The 22,701-nt window shown below is 45.5% G+C and overlaps 1 protein-coding gene across 3 annotated transcripts in view; it reads left to right on the top strand.

The window, feature by feature from the left end:
* MEIS1 (Meis homeobox 1) overlaps nucleotides 1-22,701 on the top strand; it is a 131,706-nt gene that overhangs the window by 51,531 nt on the left and 57,474 nt on the right. For all 3 annotated transcript variants that reach the window (XM_010979914.3, XM_010979915.3, XM_064494437.1), the window contains one exon: nucleotides 21,813-21,958. In XM_010979914.3, coding sequence (XP_010978216.1) covers nucleotides 21,813-21,958 — 146 coding nt within the window. The remainder of the gene's footprint in view (nucleotides 1-21,812; nucleotides 21,959-22,701) is intronic.

Raw genomic sequence — 22,701 nt, 5'->3', positions numbered from 1 at the left:
TTTATAGGGGTTCTCACAGGAACAAATACATTGGAGTAAATAAAAGCAAAAGAGCACTGTGAGTTCGTATCGTGGCCTCACACATGCTTGAGAGTCAACTTTGGCAGGAAACTAGCCCGGGTCTGTTCCCGACCATTTGCGTTGCATCTTTATCTCTCCGGTTCATTGTTTGCCACTGAGCGCTTCAACCTCAACTTCCCAAGTAAAAGCTTCCTGTTGCTGGCCTTTAAATATAGTTTTGTTACAACAACAACCAAAAAAAGAAAAAAAAAATGGAGAAATGTATTAAGGAAGCCAACTGACGGCGAAAGGAATAAAGCAGGTCTGGTCCCACGTGACTCTCAAACTTCAGGGCTCGGATGCGTGAGGCTGGTTGCTCTTGACGGAGTAACAGTCCCTTCTGGGTCCCCAACTAGAGGAACCATCTCTGTGCCTTCCCAGGAGGTCCAGAGTGAAGCAGGACAATGGAGATGTGCAGTGTTTGTCACGCCTGCCCTTGTGCAGTGTTTGGCTTGACTGCGTTTTTTACTTCTAAGCGCTGTTTGTGGCTGGGATGTTCCGCCCTTTCAACTGCAGGTTAGAGGAGACCCATCCTTTATTAATCAGTCTCCTGCTTCCAGCTCTTTTAATGTCAGTCTCTCTGACCAAGCACCCCTCCCACCAATGGAAAATATGGTTCTTATTCTACCTTAATGGGTGGGGGTTACCCTGAGACTTCCTGCAATTTTGGAGGAAAGTGCAGCCGTTTTCTCAGGCCTTGGGTATAAACAACATTGTTTATGCTGTTTCCATTCTCGTAGTCCTCTGTTTGCGCAGGCCCTAACCCAAGTGGGTCTGTTTTGCATTTAAAAAATTAGCGTATGTTTTCAGAATCACTCTATCAAGTGAGGCCGAGAAATGCCATACGAATGCGTGGTTGGGGGTTACCAAATTCTGGCTTTCAAAACTTCCTTGACAGCCAGTTGCAGCTCTGGATCTACCCTCACAAGACGTGCAGACCTTTTGTGTGTGTGTGTGTGTGTGTGTGTGTGTGTGTGTGTGTGTGTGTGTGAGAGAGAGAGAGCGAGATGGAGCAAGGCCAAGGGGAGGGGGCTGCAGGGGCCACTGCAGCCCAGGCAAGCTGGAGACTCTTCCCCAGCACCCTCGCGGCCCTCCAAGAACAGAAGAGGGAGCCAGCTTGCCAGGCAGCCTTAAACCTCCCAGTCCCCTTGCACCGTCACTGCGCCTACAGACACAACTCCGTGTATTTGCTAGGAGAGTCAGAACCGAGAAGAGGCCTGCAGGTGGCTTTGGCCCTTGAGTACAGGATGCGGACTTTCTTGGTGATTTTCTTAAGGGGGACTCTGGGTGGAATGCTGAGGCCTTAATTCTTTTTTAAAAATTATTATTATTTTTTTAAAAATTGATTTATAGTGTCGTGTTAATTTCTGGGGTACAGCATGGTGATTCATTTTTGCACACACATATGTACATTCCTTTCCATATTCTTTTTTATTATGAGTCGTTACAAGGTATTGAGGCCTTAAGCCTTTATCCAGCTCTGTTTGCCGCGTTCAGCACTGTGCAAACGTGGTTGATAACTCTATCATTTGGTTAACTTCTCCGTCGTGCGTTGGCGGGACTGCCTCCTGGGCACTAAGCTAAGAAGATCGCTGCTCTCTGGCCAGGGTCTAGCAGGAGACGGACAGCAGGGGAATGCAAAAGCCCATTCTTTTCTGCAAGTCTCCAGCTGATTCGGAGCTGAGCCATCAGCTTGTTCCTGGAGATGCCGAGAGCAGACGTCCTTGAGAGAGAGCGCCTTGGTGGTCTGTGTAGATCTGGCCGTCCTGTCTGAGGGCCAGACGCCCCTTGTCGGAGCTGGGGAGCAGTGCAGTTACACAGCAGTGACTACTGGTCATTTGGAACAATTAGCTGGAAAAGTCTTTCTTTGGTCCTATTCAAGAGACTGGAAGTTTGTCTCATGGCTCTACGGAGAGTTGCATCGTCTTGGTTACGTTGTTGAGCACCTTTCAGGGGCTGTTACTTGCACCTTTACTTTTGGACAAGTTGTCACCCATTCCCACGCAGGTAGGTAGGTAGACCTCCTCTTCATAAAGAGGCATCAGAGGGAGCCATGCTCCACCCAGGTGGGCTTTAAACGTTGGGGGTGGACTTGGGGACCATGTTGCCTGGCAGAGAAGCCCCTAGAGCACAGAGACGTCAGCATGTGATGCACGGAATTAAAACCCTAAGTTCCATAAGGCTCGTTTGTCTAAGAGATCACCTGGTTCCCTGAGCACCTGAAGGCATCTGGCAGTTCTAGCAATGCTGGCATTTATTCTTCTGTAGTCTGACCTTGAAGGCATAAACTGGAGCTGAGTCTGGGGTCCAAGCCTCTCTTTATCTCTCCTGACCATCAGGACAGGAATTGGCACTTTGATTTTGTCTACTGTAATCCTGTCCCTCCAGTTTAACACGGGGCTTTGCTGTCTCCCAGCTGTAACGTCGGTGCCTTACTGTGTCGTCACGCTTTCGTACGGCTGAGTCGCCTTAAAAACCGAGGGATTCAAGTCCTGCTAATATCATTATTCCTGTGATATTTATTTCCTTGTAAATGAGTTCCCCATTTCAACTACATCTTTAGAAAATGATCTTGGTTTTTCTTCCACCATCATATCAATAATCGTAGAATAAGCTGAGAAGTTATAATTACTCTTTGCATTCCCTCTGTGGAGTAGTTACATAGACTATCCACTTGTTATGAGGTTAATTTTCATTCACTGCAAATGAGCAGGAACAAAATGTCCCTGCCTGTTTGATCCCCGCCTTTTGCCGCACATGTTATGACTCCCCTAACAGTAAACCACACAGTCCATGGTCACACACTCTCTAATGTACTTTCTAATAAATAGAGCAGCTAAAAATACTGATGTTCTTCATTAAACGTAAAACAATCATTTTAACTGCTTCTACTCTTAGTGACCCATACATCACTTAATCAGACCAATTTAAGCACAGAGAGAGAGAGAGAGGTTGAAAATATGACTGGATCATCTGCCTGTATTTCATCTGGGGACAATACGCCTAGAATTTAGGCTCCGGATGATTCTTTAGCCATCTCATTGTTTCCTGTGAAGGTACGATTGTCTTTAGCATGTGTGGGTGATGGTGAGATGGCCTGTGCAGAAATACAGGTTTAATTAGACCAATGAAGACCGTACTTCATTAGTTCACTTGTGACAAAAAAGAGTCATATGAGGAAAAAGCTGCTCCCAGCCTCTCCTCTCCTTTCAGTCAGTTGAATCCACCACCCAGTCAGGTTTTCCTTAAGTAATAGTTCTCCTTGCATGAGAAATGAGGATTTAGCAAACTCCTAGATTGTATAACTAAATTCTTTGCTAAATTTTTCTCAGAAGGAATTCTGTATTTTCCATATATATGAAAGAGTTACCATATGATCCAGCAATCCCATTCCTGGGCATATATCCAGAGAAAACTCTAATTCAAAAAAGACACATACACCCCAATGTTCATAGCAGCACTATTTACAATTGCCAAGACATGGAAGCAATTTAAATGCCTATCAGCAGATGACTGGATAAAGAAGATGTGGTATAGATATACAATGGAATATTACTCAGCCATAAAAAGAATGAAATAAAGCCATTTGCAGCAACATGGATGGACTTAGAGATGATCATACTAAGTGAAGTAAGTCAGACAAAGAAAGACAAATATCATATACTATCACTTATATGTGGAACCTAAAAAAATGACACAAATAAACTTATTTATAGAACAGAAACAGACTCACAGACATAGAAAACAAACTTACGGTTACTGAAGGGGAAAGGAGGCGATAAATTGGGAGTTTGAAATTAGCAGATACAAACTACTATATGTAAAACTAACATCAAGGACCTACTGTATAGCACAGAGAACTATATTCAATAGTTTGTAATATCTGAATCACTATGCTGTACAGCAGAAACTAACACAGCATTGTAAACCAACTATATTTTGACTCAAAAAAAGAGAGAAAGAGAGTGGAACTAACTCAGGGCAAAAAGCTGAAATATTTTTTCTGTAGAGAAACAAAAACTGTAAAGATCAACTTTCCTCTGCTGCCCCCCCCACCACACCCCTGCATTACTCTGAATAAATTTACATAGCTTTATGATTTCAGTCTGCCATTCACTCATCAAACACTGGCTGCCTGCTAGTGGTAGGCCCTAAGGGTACACAGTGGTGACCAAGCTGCATATCTACTGTGTTCAGGGAGCTTAGAATCTAGCGGGAATGGCTGGTGGATAAACAGGCCATGGAAATGCGGTGTAACACCAGTTAGAATTATTGGCACACAGAAAACGCATCTGCCTCTGTCTTGGAGAATCCTAGAAGTTCTCCTAAAGAAGGGGCACGTTTACAGTATTTCACATTTTCCCAGGAGTTTTCACATATATAATCCCACTTGTTCCTCACAACACCCGCTTTGACTTAGCTAGTTCCTTACTACCACTGTGGATGGAGGAAGGGGGTCTCAGCAAATGGAGCCACTTCACAAAGGTGACACAGATAGTAGTCCTGGGCTCTGACGTCTAGGTCGGTCATGAGTGCCTCTGTTTGGTGAAGTGCGGGAACTTGGAGAGATGAGAAATAATGGCCCGATGTCGTGAAATCACTGTGTGACCATCTGGGAACTTGCCCTTGATTCACTGCCAAGTTTAGGATGACCTGGAACAATCATTTCACATTCACATAGCCCAGGCAGAACTTCGCAACACCCACCTTCCCGTTTAAAAAAATAAGGAAAACAAGCAAGTACAGAAGAGAGACCATTAACAGGGTCACTCAGAGCAGCTTCCAAAGCTTCAGTTTGCATCCTTTCTTTTGTGATAACATGGCCCCAGATAAGTCACATTGCATGTCTTGGAAGTTTGTAGGCTTCTCTGATGGAGATCGTCTTCCCATCCTGATTCTTCAAAGTTCTATATTTTTTTTTAACCTGGTTACATGCACATCATCTTTGGACCAGAGAGGGGAGGCATCTAGCTTTGGGCCTGCAGTGACCCACCATCCCCCTTCCCAGTCTTCTTGCTCAGACCAGACTGTGCCTTGTGCTGGCTCCCGTTCTGCCGGTGCTTGTCTCTGTTACACCGGAGGGAACTTACTGCTCCAAAAATTGCAGAGATGCCTGACTGATGGGGAGTCCCTTTAGAGAGGTATTGCGTGCTCCCTTTAAGAATGAAGTCTCTGTTTCCCCCAGTCCCATGGACCTCCTGCAAGTAAGCCCCGCTGGCCATCAAAGCCAAATGCTCTGGGGGCTCCTCTTCCTGATGGCGGACCCCCGAGCTGGGGAGCTGGACGTGGGGTTCAGAATTCTCATTCCTGCGGGTGAACCTCTGAAATGTAATTATTCTCCAGTTTGGGGGATTTGATTATATTGCAAGTACCCCCCTCCTACTGTCTCGTGATTCCTTCTTTGTGTCTTTAGATGTAGAAGATCTTTTTGGGTTGGTTCCAGCCTTTTTTAAATCAATGGTTGTTCAGAAGTAAGTTGTGATTTTGTTCTTTTCAGAGAGGAGGTGAGCTCAAGGTCCTTCTGCTCCTCCGTCTTCATCCAGTCCAGAGAGGTTTCCGGAAGGAAGAAGTCCTTGGGTGTGAATGAGATACAGAGAGGAAGGCTGTGTTTCCCACACCCCTTTTGGTCTCTGATATGGAAATCCCACTCTCACAGACTGTCTGGATTTGAATGGATGTGATTTGGGGCTGTTTCCCAGTGTGGTGTGTCCAGGGAGAGGCAGGCAGGACATGCTGCGGGTTAGGAGCTGGGTTAGATTCTCAGCAGCACAGAGACACTGGGTGGCACGGGGAGCTGGGGCAGGGCTGAAGCAGCCTCATTATTAAGAAGACAAGGACTGGAGGGGAGGGTAGAGCTCAGTGGTAGAGCGTGTGCTTAGCATGCACGAGGTCCTGGGTTCTACCCCCACTACCTCCATCAAAACAAACAAACAAACGAAACCCCCCAAAACCCCAAACAAATAAACAAAAAAGAAGACAAGGACTTGGAGCATCTAACCTGGGTAGAGAAGCGGGCCTCCGAGCAGGCAGCTGGGTGGTCCAAGATACAGCATCCAAAGCGGGATCATGTTCAGGCCTGCCCTTCAGGATGCCCAGTCTGGTGGGAGGGGCCAGCAGCAAAGAATTCCAGGCCATAGGCCAACTCAGAAGTCAGGCAGGGCTGGGACTGGCCTTCTGAGGTCTGTTTTCAAGGGAGAGGATCCCCTCCAGCTGGGAGCAATGTTCCGCCCTGGGAAGGAAGGCCGGCAGGGCCTGGGGGAGGAGGGGAGATAGAGGTTCCTGCCAGCGTGCGGTCGGGGGCAAGACCAGACCCAGAAGAGGGCCAAGAGCAGAGCAGGGAATCCAGAGGCGTGCCCGCACTGGAGGACGTATCCGGTGGGGCGCTGGTGTAGGTAGGGTGATTTAAGGTAAAGGTCGGCCCTTGCTCCTGTGAATCTAGGTCCAGTGGATTGTCAAGGGACCAAGGCCACTCTGACTCTTCCGTCTTGTGGGATGAATGTCTCGGAAAACGAGGGGGTCCCAGGCAGGGTTATGTAGAGGTGCAGCTGCGGGAACTCCGGAAGAGGAAGAAACAAGCTGGTGGAGAGAGAGGGTGTCGGGTGCTGTGACATCACCCCTCTCTCCGTGGGAGGGGAGATGTCTGCCTTCTGTAGCTGAGACTAACTCACGGATTCTGCTACTCCCTCCTCAGCCCGGGTAGACTTCGGGTCAGCGTGTAGGTGACACCATCACTGAAAACCCCACAGGTCTGGAACACGGCTACCCCTTGGGTGTCCTCCACTGTAGGCTGGTGTCTGTGGGGCAGCATGGTTTGGGTTTCCATATCCCCCTTGGAGGGGAGACTTTCCTGGTTTTGATACATACGTGGAGAGAGAAAATCAACTCTCCTGGGAGCTTGCGGTCCCTCCACCTCCTTCCCACCCCCACTCTCTGGCTGAGCCGCCTGGTGGAGTGGACTCCTGATTTTAGAAAGCAGAATGCATGGACATCTCCAGCTTCCTCCCAGCTCTCCTACTAATACAACTTCAGGCTCCTGATACGGAGGGACACTTGGAAACCATCGTGTGATGCTAGGAAATGTGCACTTTGTCATATTTTCTGTCCCAGGCATTGCCAGATTTTTGGTCATTTCATAGGTGAGCGCTCTGAAGCCTCGGGAGAGGGCAGGGGCCTCGGTGGGTGGTTCTCTGGCTGGCTCAGTTCTCCCCTCTGCGTTTTGATATTTGGCTCTTCAATTTCTACCCCTTACATGAAGTTTTTCTATATGATTTTCTTTTATTTTTGGAAGCACCTCCAGTGAAGTTGCCTCACTCTTTTGCAGCGTGGCTCCTTTGACAACCCCCCTTCTTGCGTCCTCTCTCCAGATCCATCAGCACTTGGTATTTGCTTTCTTCCTTGTCCTCTTCAGGAGTGGTTTCTGTACGTAACCTTTTCCCATTCGCTTTGACTAAGGACCAGTCACGGGGCACTCGGAGACTGCTGCCTCGGCGTCTCTTGCTTCTGTGCCTTTGGTGGAAAGAGTACGATCCTGGAACCCTTGAGATGCCTGCATTATAGGTCAGGCTTTGTGCCGGCTGTGGACAACGTGAGAAAGGCCACTGTTCTTCTCTGGGAGAGCTTTCTGGAGGTTAAAGAAATGCTCCTCGATCGCCTTATCTGATCGAGTGGGTTACATGGAGAGGCTGGCTCTAGAGTGGTTCGGCGTTCAGCCTTGAGTCAGATCTGGATTCGAATCCACAAGGAGCACCATTTCCTTGTCTGCAGAGCAGTCTGTCTCCGTATCTGTGCGTCAGGGCAGTTGCAAAGATGACATGAGGTCATTCAGAAAAGCACCCGCATGGCATGTGTTCCCTGTGCGGCCCATAATCGTCCGTCAGTAAACACGAGTTATTTCTACTGGCTACTAAAATAGTCCTTGAAAGGACCATACTGAGTAAAGCGTTTTTGAAATATGGAGAAATTGATTCTTTTTTAAACCAGGATAATATAACTTTAACATCTGAGGTTTCCGAGAGGATTAGTTGATTGAAAATAAAGGCCAAATACAGTTTCGAGTATCTAGTAAGTGCTCAGTAATTGTTTGTTTTTATCATTACTCTTATTCTTACTATCTAGACAAGAGATGGACTATAATTGAAAATTAGCCCTGCTATTCTTTAGTGCGTCTGGCTCTTCCTAGACCTTAAGGATACTTTCTTAAATGATAGAACTTTTTCTCCACATCTGTAAATCAAGAACAAAAGCCCTTTGCTGTTAACAACTGCCACGGAAATATTATTTAGGGAGCAGAGGGCAAGTTATTGTGAATTTACCGCTTTTGTGTGGGAAGCGAGACCTTGCGTTAATAAAGACTGTTTCCCCCGCATCACCATCCAGCAATAGGCCACCAGCTTCATGGGACAGGACCGTGTAGGCAGCCCTGCTTCACCTTTTCACTCTGAAGCCCACTTACAAAGTTCCACATCCCTCCAGGGTTTTCTGGGGAAATAGAAGAAAAGAAAAATAGGAAAATAATATGCAGTGCTGGGAGGGTGGGTGTATATGTTTTGCAAAAGTTTGGCTCCTAGGAATGCGAATGGGATGCGGGGGGCGGTGAGGAGGCATGACAGAAGTGGCAGTGAGTGTCTGCCTGCTTTGGGTGAGGACTTCAGGACGCATGTCCCCTTGCTGACAGAAAGTCCTCAAAAGCCTTTACAGGAGCTAGCATTCACTGAGCTGAGCCACCGCTGCCAGGTGGGGTGGTAAACATTTTATGCATCTTATTTTACTAAATCTGTCCAATAACTCTAATGAGTAAGTACTATTACTAGGCTCATTGTTTTTCCCCCAAGGGCTGAGAGAGGTTAAATAACTTGCCCAGGGTCACACAGCCAGCCGCCAGTGGGGAAGATGATGGGATGTACACGAACCTAGGCAGCCCAATGCCAGGGGCTGAGCTGTTCTCTTAACACGCCTCTAGTGTGGAGGCGGGGAGTGAGGTGCAGCATGTGCGGAGGAGACAAAGGAGGAGGGAGGGCTGGAGCACGCACAGGAGGAGGAGTCGCCCTTGGGAGACATCCGGGCTTGCTCTGCTAACTCTAGTTAGACCGAGAGACGTCAGTGAGGTTGCAGGGTCAAATGAGGACCCAAACAGCCTCGCCGTCAGCCGTGCCCAGCAGGCATAGGTGCACTTCATTGTGTGGCAGGATGGGAGGCTGTCCCTATCTTGCTTTATAGCCAGGCATCCGCGTGCACCCAACACGCTTGCTGGCTTTTTGTGCCCATGGCGGGAGACGCCCCAGAGCCTTGCTGAGATGAACCTTGTGGTCCTTGAACCCGCAGCACGGCCTCTGCAGCGCCTCGGATGCTTTGAGCTTACTGGAAATGCAGAATCTCAGGCTCCTTCCCTACTGAATCCAAAACTACATTTTAGCAAGATCCCTGGTGTTTTATGGAATACACATTTAAGTGGGGGCAGCACTGCTCTAAAAAGTTTTATCTCTATACAATGCACACCCAAGTCAAGTCACCACCTTGCCGAGCGTGCTTATTTCAGACGGCAGGCACCTGTCCCTAATTAACTGAGTGACTGGTGTGTGGGCACCACACGTCTGCAAAAGAGCTGGCACCTTGGATGATCGAGGGAGAGAAAGTTCAGTGTAGTAACAGCAGACACAAGCCCATAATTCTCAAAGCTTTTCTTTCAGAAACTGTTGGATTTTTCGATGGCTTGAAAATAAGAAACTAACAAGCCTTTATTATATTTTTTTAATTCCAACGTCTTTCTTGCCCATTTTCCTTCCAACTATACTTACTATCTCTTCATTCTCCCAAAAGACTTCCTAATCTACATTTCACAACCTAGTTCCATTTGACTTTGCCGTGCAAAGAAATCCGTCCGTGCGGATGGAATACCATCTCTTTTTTTCCGCCCTGACCCACGGCATTTCCTCTCGCTCCAACTTCTGTCCCGGGAGGTAGGTCCCCCTCTCTCATCCACGGTGCTCCACCTTCAGCCACCCTGGCGCCCTTCTGGTGCAGACCATGACCTTGTCTTACGGACTGAGAGCAGAATAAAAGGACATCAGGAAGGGATGAAGAGGACAGTGCCCATGAGTTCCTGGAGAGAAGGTTCTCAGGAAGCCAGGGACAGTCAGGATGGGCTGGTGCCCCAAGTTTAACCACCACATAGTGCTCTCGTTGCCAAGGCTCTGTTCATCCAACCACACAGACCGGCAGTGTGAGGACAGACACAGGGAAAGAGTTATTCAGACTGTAGTCACGTTATCCTGGTTTATCTGGAGTCATTCAAGAGTGATGTGGTCCAGCGGAACAGAATCCTACTTTTAAAAATTTAGGGGCATTTTAAATGAAAATGGCTCCAGACCACACATACACTCTATCATATCCGATTATAATAGACTTCAAAAAAGACCACTGAAAGTCAGTAGATACGTGAATTACGGCTCTACATCCTATCTTTCTTGTTTGGACAGCCCTCTTTAGCATTTGTCGGCCCTCTGTGAAAGGACCCCGGTGTGCTGTGCGTCTTAGGTTCTTTCTTCTTCTTCTTCTTCTTCTTTTCTTTCTTTTTTTTTTTTTTTGGTCTCTTGGTCGTCCTATATTTTTACAAAGTTCTCAGCCTACAAACTATAAGGCAGGAAACCAGCTGAGTAAACTGAAAACTGCATCTAAAATAAACATAACAATTCTCTGATTAAGGGGCTTGTGGTCATTTCTTGGTGGAAGGTCTATGAGCTTTACCACACTTCATCTGTGATTTGAATCCAGTGGTTCTCAAACTTGGCTGTACAGTTTAATCATCTTGGAGCTTTAAAAATCACTAATGCTGGGATCTCAGCCTCCAAAATGCTGGTTTAATTGGTCTCCAGCACAGCGTAAGGCTTCAGCATTTGTAAAAGCAACCACGTGATTCCTTGTGTAGCCGAAATGGAGAACCACTGCTTCTAATGTTCAAGTCAGAAACTTGAAAAAAAAAAAATCCTGCTTTTCAAGTGTGTCTGATATAATTGAGTTTGTGGAAGAAGCGACCTCTTTGATAAAGAAATGTTATCCTGTCCGTGTAAAAGTGTGTGTACATTCACACTTGTGTACGTCCGTAATATATATGCACACATGCAGAGTAGATGGAAGTTTAAAAGTAAATTTTATGGCAAGCTTTCAAAGGTATCAGAAAAATAAATGGGGTGTGTGTGTGTCTGCCTCTCTGTAAGATCCCAAGTGTGGCGTTCGGTTGTTTTTTGTTTTGTTTTTGTTTTTTCTTTCTTTTTTTTTTTTTACTGGCAGAACATTTGCTTTCGTGGTTCTATAGGACTTTGTGACCGTTGGTATCTGTTTCATATACTTTGGGAAGACTATTTCAAGCAGTGAACTTGTCATACATTACTAAAATATTTAAAAATAGGCAAAATACTAGGTCCTAAAATGCTTTCTGAGATGTTAATTCAAAACAAAAGTTTATGAGTTTATGCTGTGTTCCCTCTGCGACTGAAGTGTATTCTCTTTTCGTTTCTTCAAAAAAGGTTGGGGATTTCCATCTTGTTTTATTGTTAGTATAAATACATAGATTTCAGTAATATTTTATAGTGCACTCACATCCTGAAGTTTCTAAGACTTCATTCAGAAGTTATGCTGTTTTTGCAGGGATTTTCCATGGTGTTTAGTTGTGTAAAAAAAAAATGCTGCATAGATGGAAAAATAAGTAAAATCTGTGGGATTTTTTCTTCTTTCCTATTCACCACTGATGTTTGCTCCCTGTATGAAGGTAATTAGTTTGCTGTTGTGCCCCTGAGGAGAAGTCAAGTCCAAAAGTCAGACAGAATTACTAAAAAAAGGTATTCCTATCTCAAAAGAACAAAGTACAGTGATTTAAGGAAAAAACAAAACTTGGAAAATGTATCTGCTTTTTGGTGTACCTTGTATCTGTCCACAGTCCTCTACCTGTACAAACATTTACATAAACTGAATCTGAGGTGAGCTATAAATATGAATATTGTTAGACCCTGACTGACAATTCTTACTCTCCGTGAATTTAGAAAGTCATTTCTTCCTTTAATCCCATCCACTATACATTCAAATTTTAACAATTTTTTTTTATATTCCATAAAAATCCAGCAAGTGTTTTCATTCTGGACCTCCGTTATTTTGTGGATTTCTTTCCATATAGTTTTCACCCAGTTACATTTTCTGCATTAATGAAGAGTCAGGTCATGATGGAAGCTTAATAGAATGTGTCATTTATGGGAAAGAAGTTATTCCAAATGCATTTCAACAGGCTGGCCAACCCCTACACTATAAACATCCAAAGTATGGACAACCCACACACACACCCACACGCACACACTTCTAACCTGGATCTCTGACTCCTGTTCTCCATGTTTTACATCCACGGGACCCACGTCCTATCCTCCCAGTGTCTGTGAGAAACCGTGGCATGTTCAGAAGCACGTGGCTTCCCACATAGAGGCAGGGACTTGGGGTTGGTGGTTGGGGGTAGCGGATGTCACCATCAGTTAGAAAACTGACACGGGCTTTTTTGAAAGAGTGACATCCATTGATTGAAAATATACAAGCCATAAGCTTTTTATTAATTTGCTTTTCAGGGGGAGGTACTTAGGTTTATTTATTTATTTTTAATGGAGGTGCTGGGAATTGAACCCAGGACCTCGTGCCTGCTAAGTAAGCATGAGCTCTACCGCTGAGCTATATCCGCACCTCTCCATAGGCTTTTTAAACTTCTTTCTCTTCCTGAAATTCTGCCATTTAAAGATTCATTTACATGAACGAAGCTTCTTTAAAAAATGCCCACACTTCCGGGAAGGTGAGGGAGGCATCAATTACTCATTCCTGGAAGGAATTCGTTCTTTCAGGTGGCTTTCTACCCAAAGTCCGGCTCAGATTACCTACACTGACAGCCTGGGTGTTGTGATTGGTGGGAGATGATGAGTGTGACTTCATGGCAGGAAGACTCAGTCTAGGTGATGTGACCATATGACCACAGTGGGGAGGCTGAGTGCCCGCACAAGGCATTGGGATACTTGGAAACTCCAGGACAGGGATACTATGCAGCGGGGGAGAGATACAGAAAAAGAGGCACTGAAGGCAGTCGCACATATTTGCACATCCTCCTAGGCTGACTGTGCAGAAATACGAGAAGAAACTCACCTTCCTCCTTGTTCTTGCACTTCCTGACTTCCTGCACCCAGGGCTCACATGGCAGGTGGAACTTCATTCCCTTAATGAATTACTTTGGCTTTTGATGAACAAGCCTTGGGAACCATCACCATCCGTAACTTGCTTCTGTGTGAAAAATATGTCCTAATGTCCAAGAGACCTGCTTACAGATTAACTTCAGGATGTAATCGGTGCTCACACTGGGGTTGCCTGAATAGACTCATTGCTTTTCCCTGGTCCCTCGTTCTCCAGTCTTAGTTTGGAATCGAGGAATTTGTTAAGTTGAGCTAGAAAGAGACCTTGGAGGATGAGCCTCATCTGGTAAAATGTACCTAGCACGCAGTGGAGAGGACACCGATGACAGTGCAGAAATACCCATATAGGTCACAGCCCTTAGGGCCTGTGGGATCACGCCCGAATCCTAACCGTGGCCCACAGGTCCTGTGTGGTCTTGCTCGTCTTATCTCTCCAGCCCCATCTGATCCTGCTTTCCCAGGTTCCAGTTCTCTGCTTGTTTCGTGCTTCCTTAGGACACACACAGGGCCTTTGCACATGCGATTCCCACGGCCTGCAGTGCTTTCTCCGCCCTCTGCCCTTTGAGGCTGTCCACTATACCTAGCTGACTTTTCTCCACCCTGCAGATTTCTACTCCAGGTCACTCCCATCCAAGGCGGTTTCCTTTGTTCCACACACTCACAGATTTATGTTTCCTTCTGATGGAGTGAAATCGCACCCTTATTGCTGTGACCATTCTGTTTAACTTCTGCGCTGTCCAGCTGGAAAGCGCATAGAAAAAGGGACTCTGTCTGGTTTTGTTCACCACTTATGTCTCTCAGGGTTGGCTTTAGTGTTTGGGACCCAGTAGAAGTTCAGTCCATTTTTGTTAGACCGGTCAATGAATGATGGGAGGCCCAGTTTATGCATAAGATAGTGGCACGTACAGAGCGCGCTTTTGAATGCTGCATTGATTCTCTAGAAAAGGGGGCAGCAGGTTCCTGGAGAGCGCTCCTGCCTCCAGGCTCTGCCTCTCCAGCTCCTCCCTTGGGTTTCTGTGATGTCAGGGGTCCACTAAAGGGCAGAGTGAGGCTGTGAGCTCATTCCTCAGTGGTTAACTATTAACAAATATTCGTCACCATTTAACAAATCTAAATTCAACTAGGAATGAAAAGCCTCATAGCCACTCCCTGGGAAGCCAACCTCAGGAAGCATAGCCAGACATCTCCTTTTAGAAGCACCAATAACGTGTTTACTTAAAGTTTGCTTCTTCTCAGTCTTCTCCCCTGCTGGTCTTCCCTCCATCTTTTCGATCAATGACACCGCTATTTCCACCCCACTGCGCGTGTGTGAAGCTCTTCCTAGGACCCTGTGCTGCCAGGACTGGTACCAACACCTTATCTTGGTTTCCGAAGGAACTACCTCAAAATTTTCAGGAAAGCCGTGGGTGGTAAAATAAAATAGATGGGAATGTGCTCTCCTTTGTTATTTTCCTGTGATCAACTGAGAATTACGTTGAACTAACAAGGAAACCGTAAACACCTAAGGAGAGGAAGAGATACAAAAGGGAGGCTGAGTTAACAGAACCCTAATTGGAGTTAAACTTAGAAGCTGACCATTGGATTTAGACGAGTACAGATGTCTATCGGCTGCAGATTTGGAGATACATGATGTCTACTCTGTTTCTCTTGAAAATGTGTCATTAAGCTTAAGAGGTTGTATCATATCTTCATTTATCTTGCAAAACTCTTTCTAATGTCTCCCAGGAGCCTATGGCATGCAGTCTGTAACAGTATCAGGTATTAAGGTCCTTGGATAACCTGTTGCTAAAGAATTGCTAAGGCAGGTGTGGAAGGATGCTGTGGGAAAGACTGACACGTGACTTGGCAAAACCAAGGAGAAGCCACAGTTCTAGACTTGTGTTTGCACCGTGTCTATCAGGTGCGAGTCTGGAGTCTGAGCTCAGGGTCAAATTGTCTGCTTAGATTCTCTGCTATGGTAAAACTGGGTGATATGTCAAGGAGGGGTAGTTAAAATGAATTCCTCGGGGGAAAAATGCAGAAGGAAACAAATAACCTTTCCTTTATTTTTTTAAAGTTGAACTCAGGGCAAATGCAGAAACAGCAAGAAATTTTAGTTAGGTAAATAGTTTTCGATGATAACTGCAGGAAGTAGGGGTGTATTTCTAAAGGGCTATGGTAACCATTGTAAAGAACTCTGATACTTTAACTCAGTCCATCTTTTGTCTAAGATGAGCTTAAAGAGTTCATGGAAACTTCCCAGCTTTGGAGAACGCATTCTTTTATGTTTTCTTATATTTCATTGAATGTCACTGGTGAGTGGTTTTTCGAGTTTAATTCAGGTAGGTATCAAAAAGAATTGTAAAAGCTGGACATTGAAACTCCGGTTTTCTCCAGGCAGTGAAAAAAAAATGCATTTACTCATTCATTTAATAAACAATTGACAAGTTTGTACCCTGGACACTGGGGTAACCCTGGGGCTGGAGAGTCAGCGAGAAGTGTGACCAGATCCCTGCTTTCTTGTAGTCTGTAATCAAGTCGAGGGGGCACCTACGGAAATCAACAATCCTAGCAGCGTATGACGTGTGTCTGGGGGGAGGAATATCGGGGGGGAAAGTCACACAGGATTGGGGAGGAGGATTACTGAAGATTACTAGAGTCCAGCAAATGCTTCTTACAGGAGATGGCATTGAGCTGAACCTCAAAGGTCACCAAGGAGTTTGTCAGGAAGGATGCTACAGGGAAAGGGACCAGCACAGGGGGACACAAAGAGCTATGAGAGCCGTGTGTGCAGTAAGACCCTGAGAGCGTCAGGGGGGCTCAGGACGGGTGGCGCTGTGAACATGGTGCCCATGGGGACAGACAGCAGATAGGCTGGAAACACAGCCCTGGAGAGAGACCATGAAAGGCCTTCTCTGCCAGGCTACAAAGTGTGTGACCTTTTTCTTGAAGGCAAAAGGTAGCCACAGATGGATTCTAAGTGCCAGGGTTATATGATCAGATATGTGTCTTTGAAAAATCATCCTGGCAGCTCTAACGCATTCTAAATGAAGACAAAACACTTCCTTAAAACCTCTGAAGTCTTCTGGCCGGTTCCTGAGAAAGGCTTGTCTATAACTCTCACCATGTATCCTCTTAACATAACACAGAAACAATATCCCCTCTGACTTCTGGCTAAGCAGACACAGCCAGGGTCTGGAGAAGTGGGTTTGGGGCAGTTTTTCCATTTTTCTTAGCAACCTGGCGCGCCCAGATAGCTCGACTACAAAGGAAACCTGACCTCTCCACACTGATGGGATGTTTGCACCAGCAGCCCCTGGAAAGGCAGGAATGCTCTACACACTCCTTAAGGGGTGAAATGCCATATTCTCCGATGGGAGTGTGCTCGGGGAGGAAACAGACAAGAGAAAAGCAGAGATCCCTTAAGGATGGATGCAAAGTTAGCCGCCTCCCAACCTGACCTCTACAAGCCTAAGAGGGCTTTGAGCTGACCATTTAGACAACTTTCAAGGCACAAAAGAATTTACTCAGGATCGAAAGATACAGTGATAACTGGCCTGGATTTTTGAGTCCAGGTACCTCTTGGGGACAAAGGCTCTATTTCTAAACACTCAAAGAGGAAGAAAAGTAAAGGTTAAGAAAAGACCATGGCCCGAAACCATGGAGTCTCCCTACAAAACTGTCAACGAAATGGTCCTGAAGCGGAGGGAGGGGTGGGGGATGGGGGGTTGGTGGAGGGGAATGGAGGATGGTGGGGAGTGGTTGAGGGGTCGAGGGACCACTTACACATTCATTTGCCCTGGTAGTTGAAAGTTCATCTCCCTAATTAGGAGTTTTGCCTCTATGACATAAAGAACTCTCTGGAAGACACCCTGTTCTCTTTCTACCTGCTGGCCCCCTGACACTAACACGTGAAGTGCCCATCCCTTGAGATGTAAATCTTAGGCACTTTGGGGGGTTTTGTGTTTGCCTCCCTCTGCATAGGTTTTGGGGGCTGGCAGTCCTGGGGTGGGGGGAAAGAGGGAGTTAGGAGGGAGAAAAAAATGGGAGAAGGGCTTTGACCTGCCGGGAAGGAGCCCTTGCTGACACGGTCAGTCTGACCCGTTGAATGGCCTGAATACGATAAATGCGGCTTTATCCTGCCTTGAAAGGCACGAGATAGCGCCGTCTAAATGCCTGGGCATGCTTAAATAGGCGACCAGGGATGTTTGAGTTGAGCGTGTTTGAAATCTGAGCTCTCTGACAGCCTGGGAGCTGTCACAGGTCACCTGCCTTGCTCCGCTGGGACGGGCCCAGGTCTCACAAGAAATTGTCCGTAGACGAATTGTAGTACAAATTCCTTTCTTTGTCGGTCGGCCTCTTTCACTCGACCATGGCCTATAAAATTTTGTAAAAACAATTCTTAAATATTATTTGAAAGGGCCAATGGCCCACGCTGAAAGGTTTGACAGTTTGACATATAGTGCATGGTTTTGAGAGCTCGAAACCTGCAAAGTGTGGCCAGGATTCTCCCCCTGCTTGTTAGAAGCCTGGTGTTTTTTCACCAGGGTTTGGGGGGCCGCCCAGAGCGCCTCTCCTCCCAGCCGTCTGGCCTCCCAGGCCAGGAGTCGGCTTCAGTGATCTCAAATCCTTTTAGACTAATTTGGGAGAGTGCAGCAGAAGAGCTGGCACCTTGGAATCCAGCATCCAGCATCCGGAAAGCACAGGGCCAGGTATGGCCAATTAAGGAGCCAATCGGATGATCATATCAAAGCAGATCACTTTAGCGTCTTCTGATGGCACCAGAGCCCGGGCCCAGAGAGAGGGGGGCCTGGAGTTGCACTTCAGTGAGGGGCTGAGGGGGGATTTGAGTGGCCCGGTTTCATCAGAGGCAGGCAAGTCGCAGGGAGGTGGCTTTCTGCATTAGAATTGGCTGCCTCTGCATAGCCAAAGGCCATTTTCAGGAGCCTCTGGCCCCTCAGTCACTGGCCTGCTAGTTAATTGCCACACGGACTTCATGACACATGGGCAGATAATATGACATTTTCGGTTTCTGTCACTAGCAAACGCCACAACGTTACTTGCACTAGTTGCTAAGAAGCTGTCAGAAACCATTAGCAATTGGCTAAAGTCGCCCTATGGCATTTCCTCATAGCATCAGCAAACCGAGCATAAATCACCCACTGGAGCCTACTGCTATCCTAATGAGGCTGTAAGCTTGTTTATGGACTAGCATCATTTTTATGATTATTTCCACCTTTTCAGTTTGCCTTCATTTGGCGGCGGGAGAAGTCAGCTCTGGGAATGAAGTCACTGCTGACATTTTACAAATGCGGTTCGGAGCTGCTGCCCGCTGCTGTGTGGTCGGCCGGCGGTCCTCCAAGTTTGTTTAGTGATCTTAAAAATAAAAAAAAATAAAAAAAAAAGGCAAGGAAATAAATCCTCCAGAGACCACAGAGAGGTGACTGTATCAAATTGCAGCGTGGATGGGAACGTGAAAGGGACAATTGACCATTGAGACTTTCCTCTGAGGTGGAGACTCTTTCAAGATCCATTTTCAGTTTTTGAAAGTGGAAGAGGTTAAACAATTTATTAAAATCGATGGAAGTGTTTGCTTTCAGAATAGTCTGTTTTATTACGCCCCCTCCTTCCTCGTCCTCTCCGTTTCCCTAACTTGTGTCGGGAAGGAGCAGGGTTTATTGTTTTAAGCTTTTCTGAACATGCCCCAGTATTTACACTGGATTGAAAGCATTTGCTTCCAATGAAAATCTTGTCTTAGATTACAACCCAGCAGTGTAATTTCCCTCCCAGATGGGAGTAAAGTAGCTATATTTGCCTAAAAACAGTAGGAAGAACAAACTGTGCATTAAGCCAAGGCTGTTTTTGGCTTGAGCTAATGATGTAATAGAAACCTTTTATTCGCGAGAGGTCACTGCCAGGGACTGAAGGGGGTGATCTGGCTCTGGCTTGAAAGGTTTCTCCATTGTATCTACATAAGTCTTCACTTAAAAAATTCTGTTCCTAATGCTTCTGCTTTCATACAGCAGAAATAAACAGGAAAGGTTCTGGTGAGTGTTACACATGGAATGCAGAAAGCTCTCCTCTCCTAATGGAGTATATAATTCAGGTGCCCTCAAGGCACGCTTTCAGGAATTCTTTTGCCTGAGGTAATGGGAAGCTAAGGCTGCTTTAAGGCCTTGATTATCTATTGATGCACAAAGCTGGAAAAAAAAAAGTCATCTCCGCTGGATTATAGTAGATATTTCCATAAATTATCAATGAATTCTCTTCCAGGCAGGCACTAGGCATTGCCTGCTAAATTAATCTGAAGGGGTTTTGAGATGGAGAGAAAGGCTCTTTTTTTTTTTTTTTTTTTTTAAAGGTGGAAAACAGTCATGGAGAGGTGGTGGAAAACTGTGTCGTTAGTTAGGTTAGAAGCTTTTCGTTTTTAATCAATGATGGAGTCGTGTGTTTCTTTTCCTCCGGTACCTTCCGCATATGGAAAGTGGATTAGCCCATTGAAATTTTAAATGCTGTTGAGTTGTTTTCTTTTCTCATGTTTTTTTAATGAATTGTTATTTTAGAGGGTGAATTGCTTCTCTGAATAAAAAGCCTCTTTAAATATTGGAATTTCAAAGAATTTATTAGGCAAATCCAAGGGGACTCCTTATGAAACACTTGGTTATGCAAATAAAGGGTTTGGTGGGGTGGGAGGAGCACTGATTTAGGGCTGTGGGTGTCGTTCCTCCTGGGACGGACCCCCCCCCCCCAATCCCATCCCCCTTGGGCCAGTCACCCAAGGAGATCACAAGGACTTTCTTCACTGATGCAATGAGGGCTTGGGAACTATGGATCTTTACAAGCTTTTCCACTGAGAACACAGCTATGATTCCGTGGTACGTAAACAGAATATATAAATTTTGTCAGCAAAACACTGAGTGCAATAAAATTACAGATTTTAAATCGATAAAAATTAAACAGAAAAGTTCTGCAGAAGTTTTGTTTTTTGTTTTTTGTTTTGTGGATATGCTGTAATCAAAGCAGAAATGTTGAAATTAGCCTCTTCCTCACCCAGCAAAAATTTTAAGCTTTAACTCAGTACAAGTCAAGGTCATTTGAGGGGCAGTTTTCTCTTTGGGGGGATGGGGGGGGGATTTCCCAAGGGAGCTCTGTTACGAACCATTGATAAATGGTGACATAGCTACTTTAGATTAGACTGCAGTAACTGAAGTCAACATAGAGAATTCTCGTGTAGAGGATATTTAGGGGACAGAAATAAGGAATACAGAAATTCGTGAAGTGATCTGAAGGCATCTGACGCTAGTTCCCGTGTACGGTCTTAGCAAAGTTCTTTGGGCCACGTGGACGGCTCTCCAGGGCTCACAAAACCCAGTGGGTGTGCTAGCCTAGCTCATCGCTCAGCCTTGCCTCTGACCTTTTCTTCCTGCGCCTGGATCAACCTGTCCTCTTCAAAAAGCCAGGAGCTTCCCCCAACAGCTGGGGTACCAGGGGGAGCAGAGCGTATAACAGGAGCTAAACTACTTTTTCGGGTGGTAGGTTCAGTCCACTGTTGTTTCCCCTTTTAACTTTTGTACCCAAACACCAGGTGTTTACTTTCCATTTTTTCACCTCATGACTCGTTTTGGACAGTGTGATTATAGGGGCAGAAATTTCATTTTTGGTCTTGTTCAATATGCCATTATGAAAGGAATACTACGCTTTTTATTTTATTGTGTCGCAGATCCCAAACCTTATCTAGAAGAAGCAACTTCAGTGTTCTAACAAAAATCCATGGAAAAGTAGGGTTCAGTGTACAGGAATGTGTAAGCAGGTGACTTTTCAGTGAGAAAAATTTAAATCTAGAAGAAATTTTAGAACCTGTCTGGATGAATAAGGAATACAATCCCAACGGACTGTTCATTTACCGTCACTTTCTTGGATTTAAATAGTCACTGTTTTCTAATTAAAAAAAAAATGATTTCAAGAGGTTTTCCCTTACTAAGCTTGATGTTCTCTTTCTATGGCAAGAAAAATTATATTCTATCTGAAGCATTCCTGTGTCAGATTGCTTATATGATGGATTAACTACATGTTCCTGGCCTACTTTAGTCTTAAGATAGATCACTTGTGGAAAGAGTTGCTACCTTAAATAAATGCCTCTTCTCCCAAGTTGACATCAGTGACCCTCTGGGGGATCTGAATGCCCAGGCAGGAACAGGACCTCTGCGCCTGGCTTCCACCATATTTAACTACCCAGTAGGAGTTACACTTCCCATGTCTCAACTATTTACATCTGAGTAATTACCACGGCAACAAAGCCACTAAAGAAGTCAGACATCCCTCTCCATTCCCTTTGCCCTTTCCCACTGTCCTTTGGCAGAAGCTCCTCAGACCTGACTACTTTTGAGCCTAGGACCTTGTTCTTTCTCTTTGTCTTGAAAAAGAAAAAAAAAAAAAAAAAGAGTACCCAATAAATAATGAATCATTTATATTGCTCTTTTGGTTTTGTTTATATCCAAAGGCATTCTATTTGAATAAAGCATGTCAAGGTAGCATCAGTCAAAATTTGATTCACTATGTTTGCAGGTGATGGCTTGGACAACAGTGTAGCTTCCCCCAGCACAGGTGACGATGATGATCCAGATAAGGACAAAAAGCGTCACAAAAAGCGTGGCATCTTTCCCAAAGTAGCCACAAATATCATGAGGGCGTGGCTGTTCCAGCATCTAACAGTAAGTGGATTCTAAATGACCTATGTAAACGAAATATGGGCGATGAACCAGTTTTGATAGTGAAACGAAACAGGGGGAACCCAGTCCCCCTGGATTTGGAGTATTTCTTAAATCACTGTGTTCCCCACCGTTTTTACCAAAGTGTTAGCGCTTGTTTCCTAGATCCGTACCCCCAACAAGGAGTTTTATTTGCAGTTTGCTATTGCGATTTTGTTCACTTTGGTACGTTCCGAGGGTTAGAACTTCCCTTGCCCTTGTGATTTTAAGGATGTATGTTAATGCTGTTGCTTTTCTCAGTGTGACTCTTAAGTACCTAGAACCAGGTCCCACGAAGAACAGAGCCAGACAAAGCCCAGAGACAGGGACTTCATTTCTTCGAAGGCTTTATGGTGGACCTTTATGGCGAATGGTCTGCCAAAAAAATGTAAATCTTGTTGCAAGGGCAGGGTGCTCACCTAACTTGCTTTTCAGTGGTTTGAAGGTCCTGGCTGCCATTATAACAGGTACATCCGAGGCAGAGCTGCTCAGTGAAAGCTGTCCCTGTATTGAGAACCATAAAGGAAAACAGCAATATAGAGTCCGCTCTTCCTGTGTAGTCCCTGGTGACTTCTCAAGCCGAGTAACAGTTTATATTGTCTGTGTGAGTATTGCTGTTCTCACTGCAGGGACTCTCCGGGCAATGCGAGAAACTGGAGACTGGGGGCTTTATGCCACCGAGGGATTTGTTTGGTTTGGTTATTGTT

The sequence above is a fragment of the Camelus dromedarius genome, chromosome 15 (assembly GCF_036321535.1).
Source record: "Camelus dromedarius isolate mCamDro1 chromosome 15, mCamDro1.pat, whole genome shotgun sequence".
Lineage (NCBI taxonomy): Eukaryota > Metazoa > Chordata > Mammalia > Artiodactyla > Camelidae > Camelus > Camelus dromedarius.
Note: the sequence above shows the minus strand (reverse complement) of the source record. Positions and strands in the feature narration are given on the sequence as shown.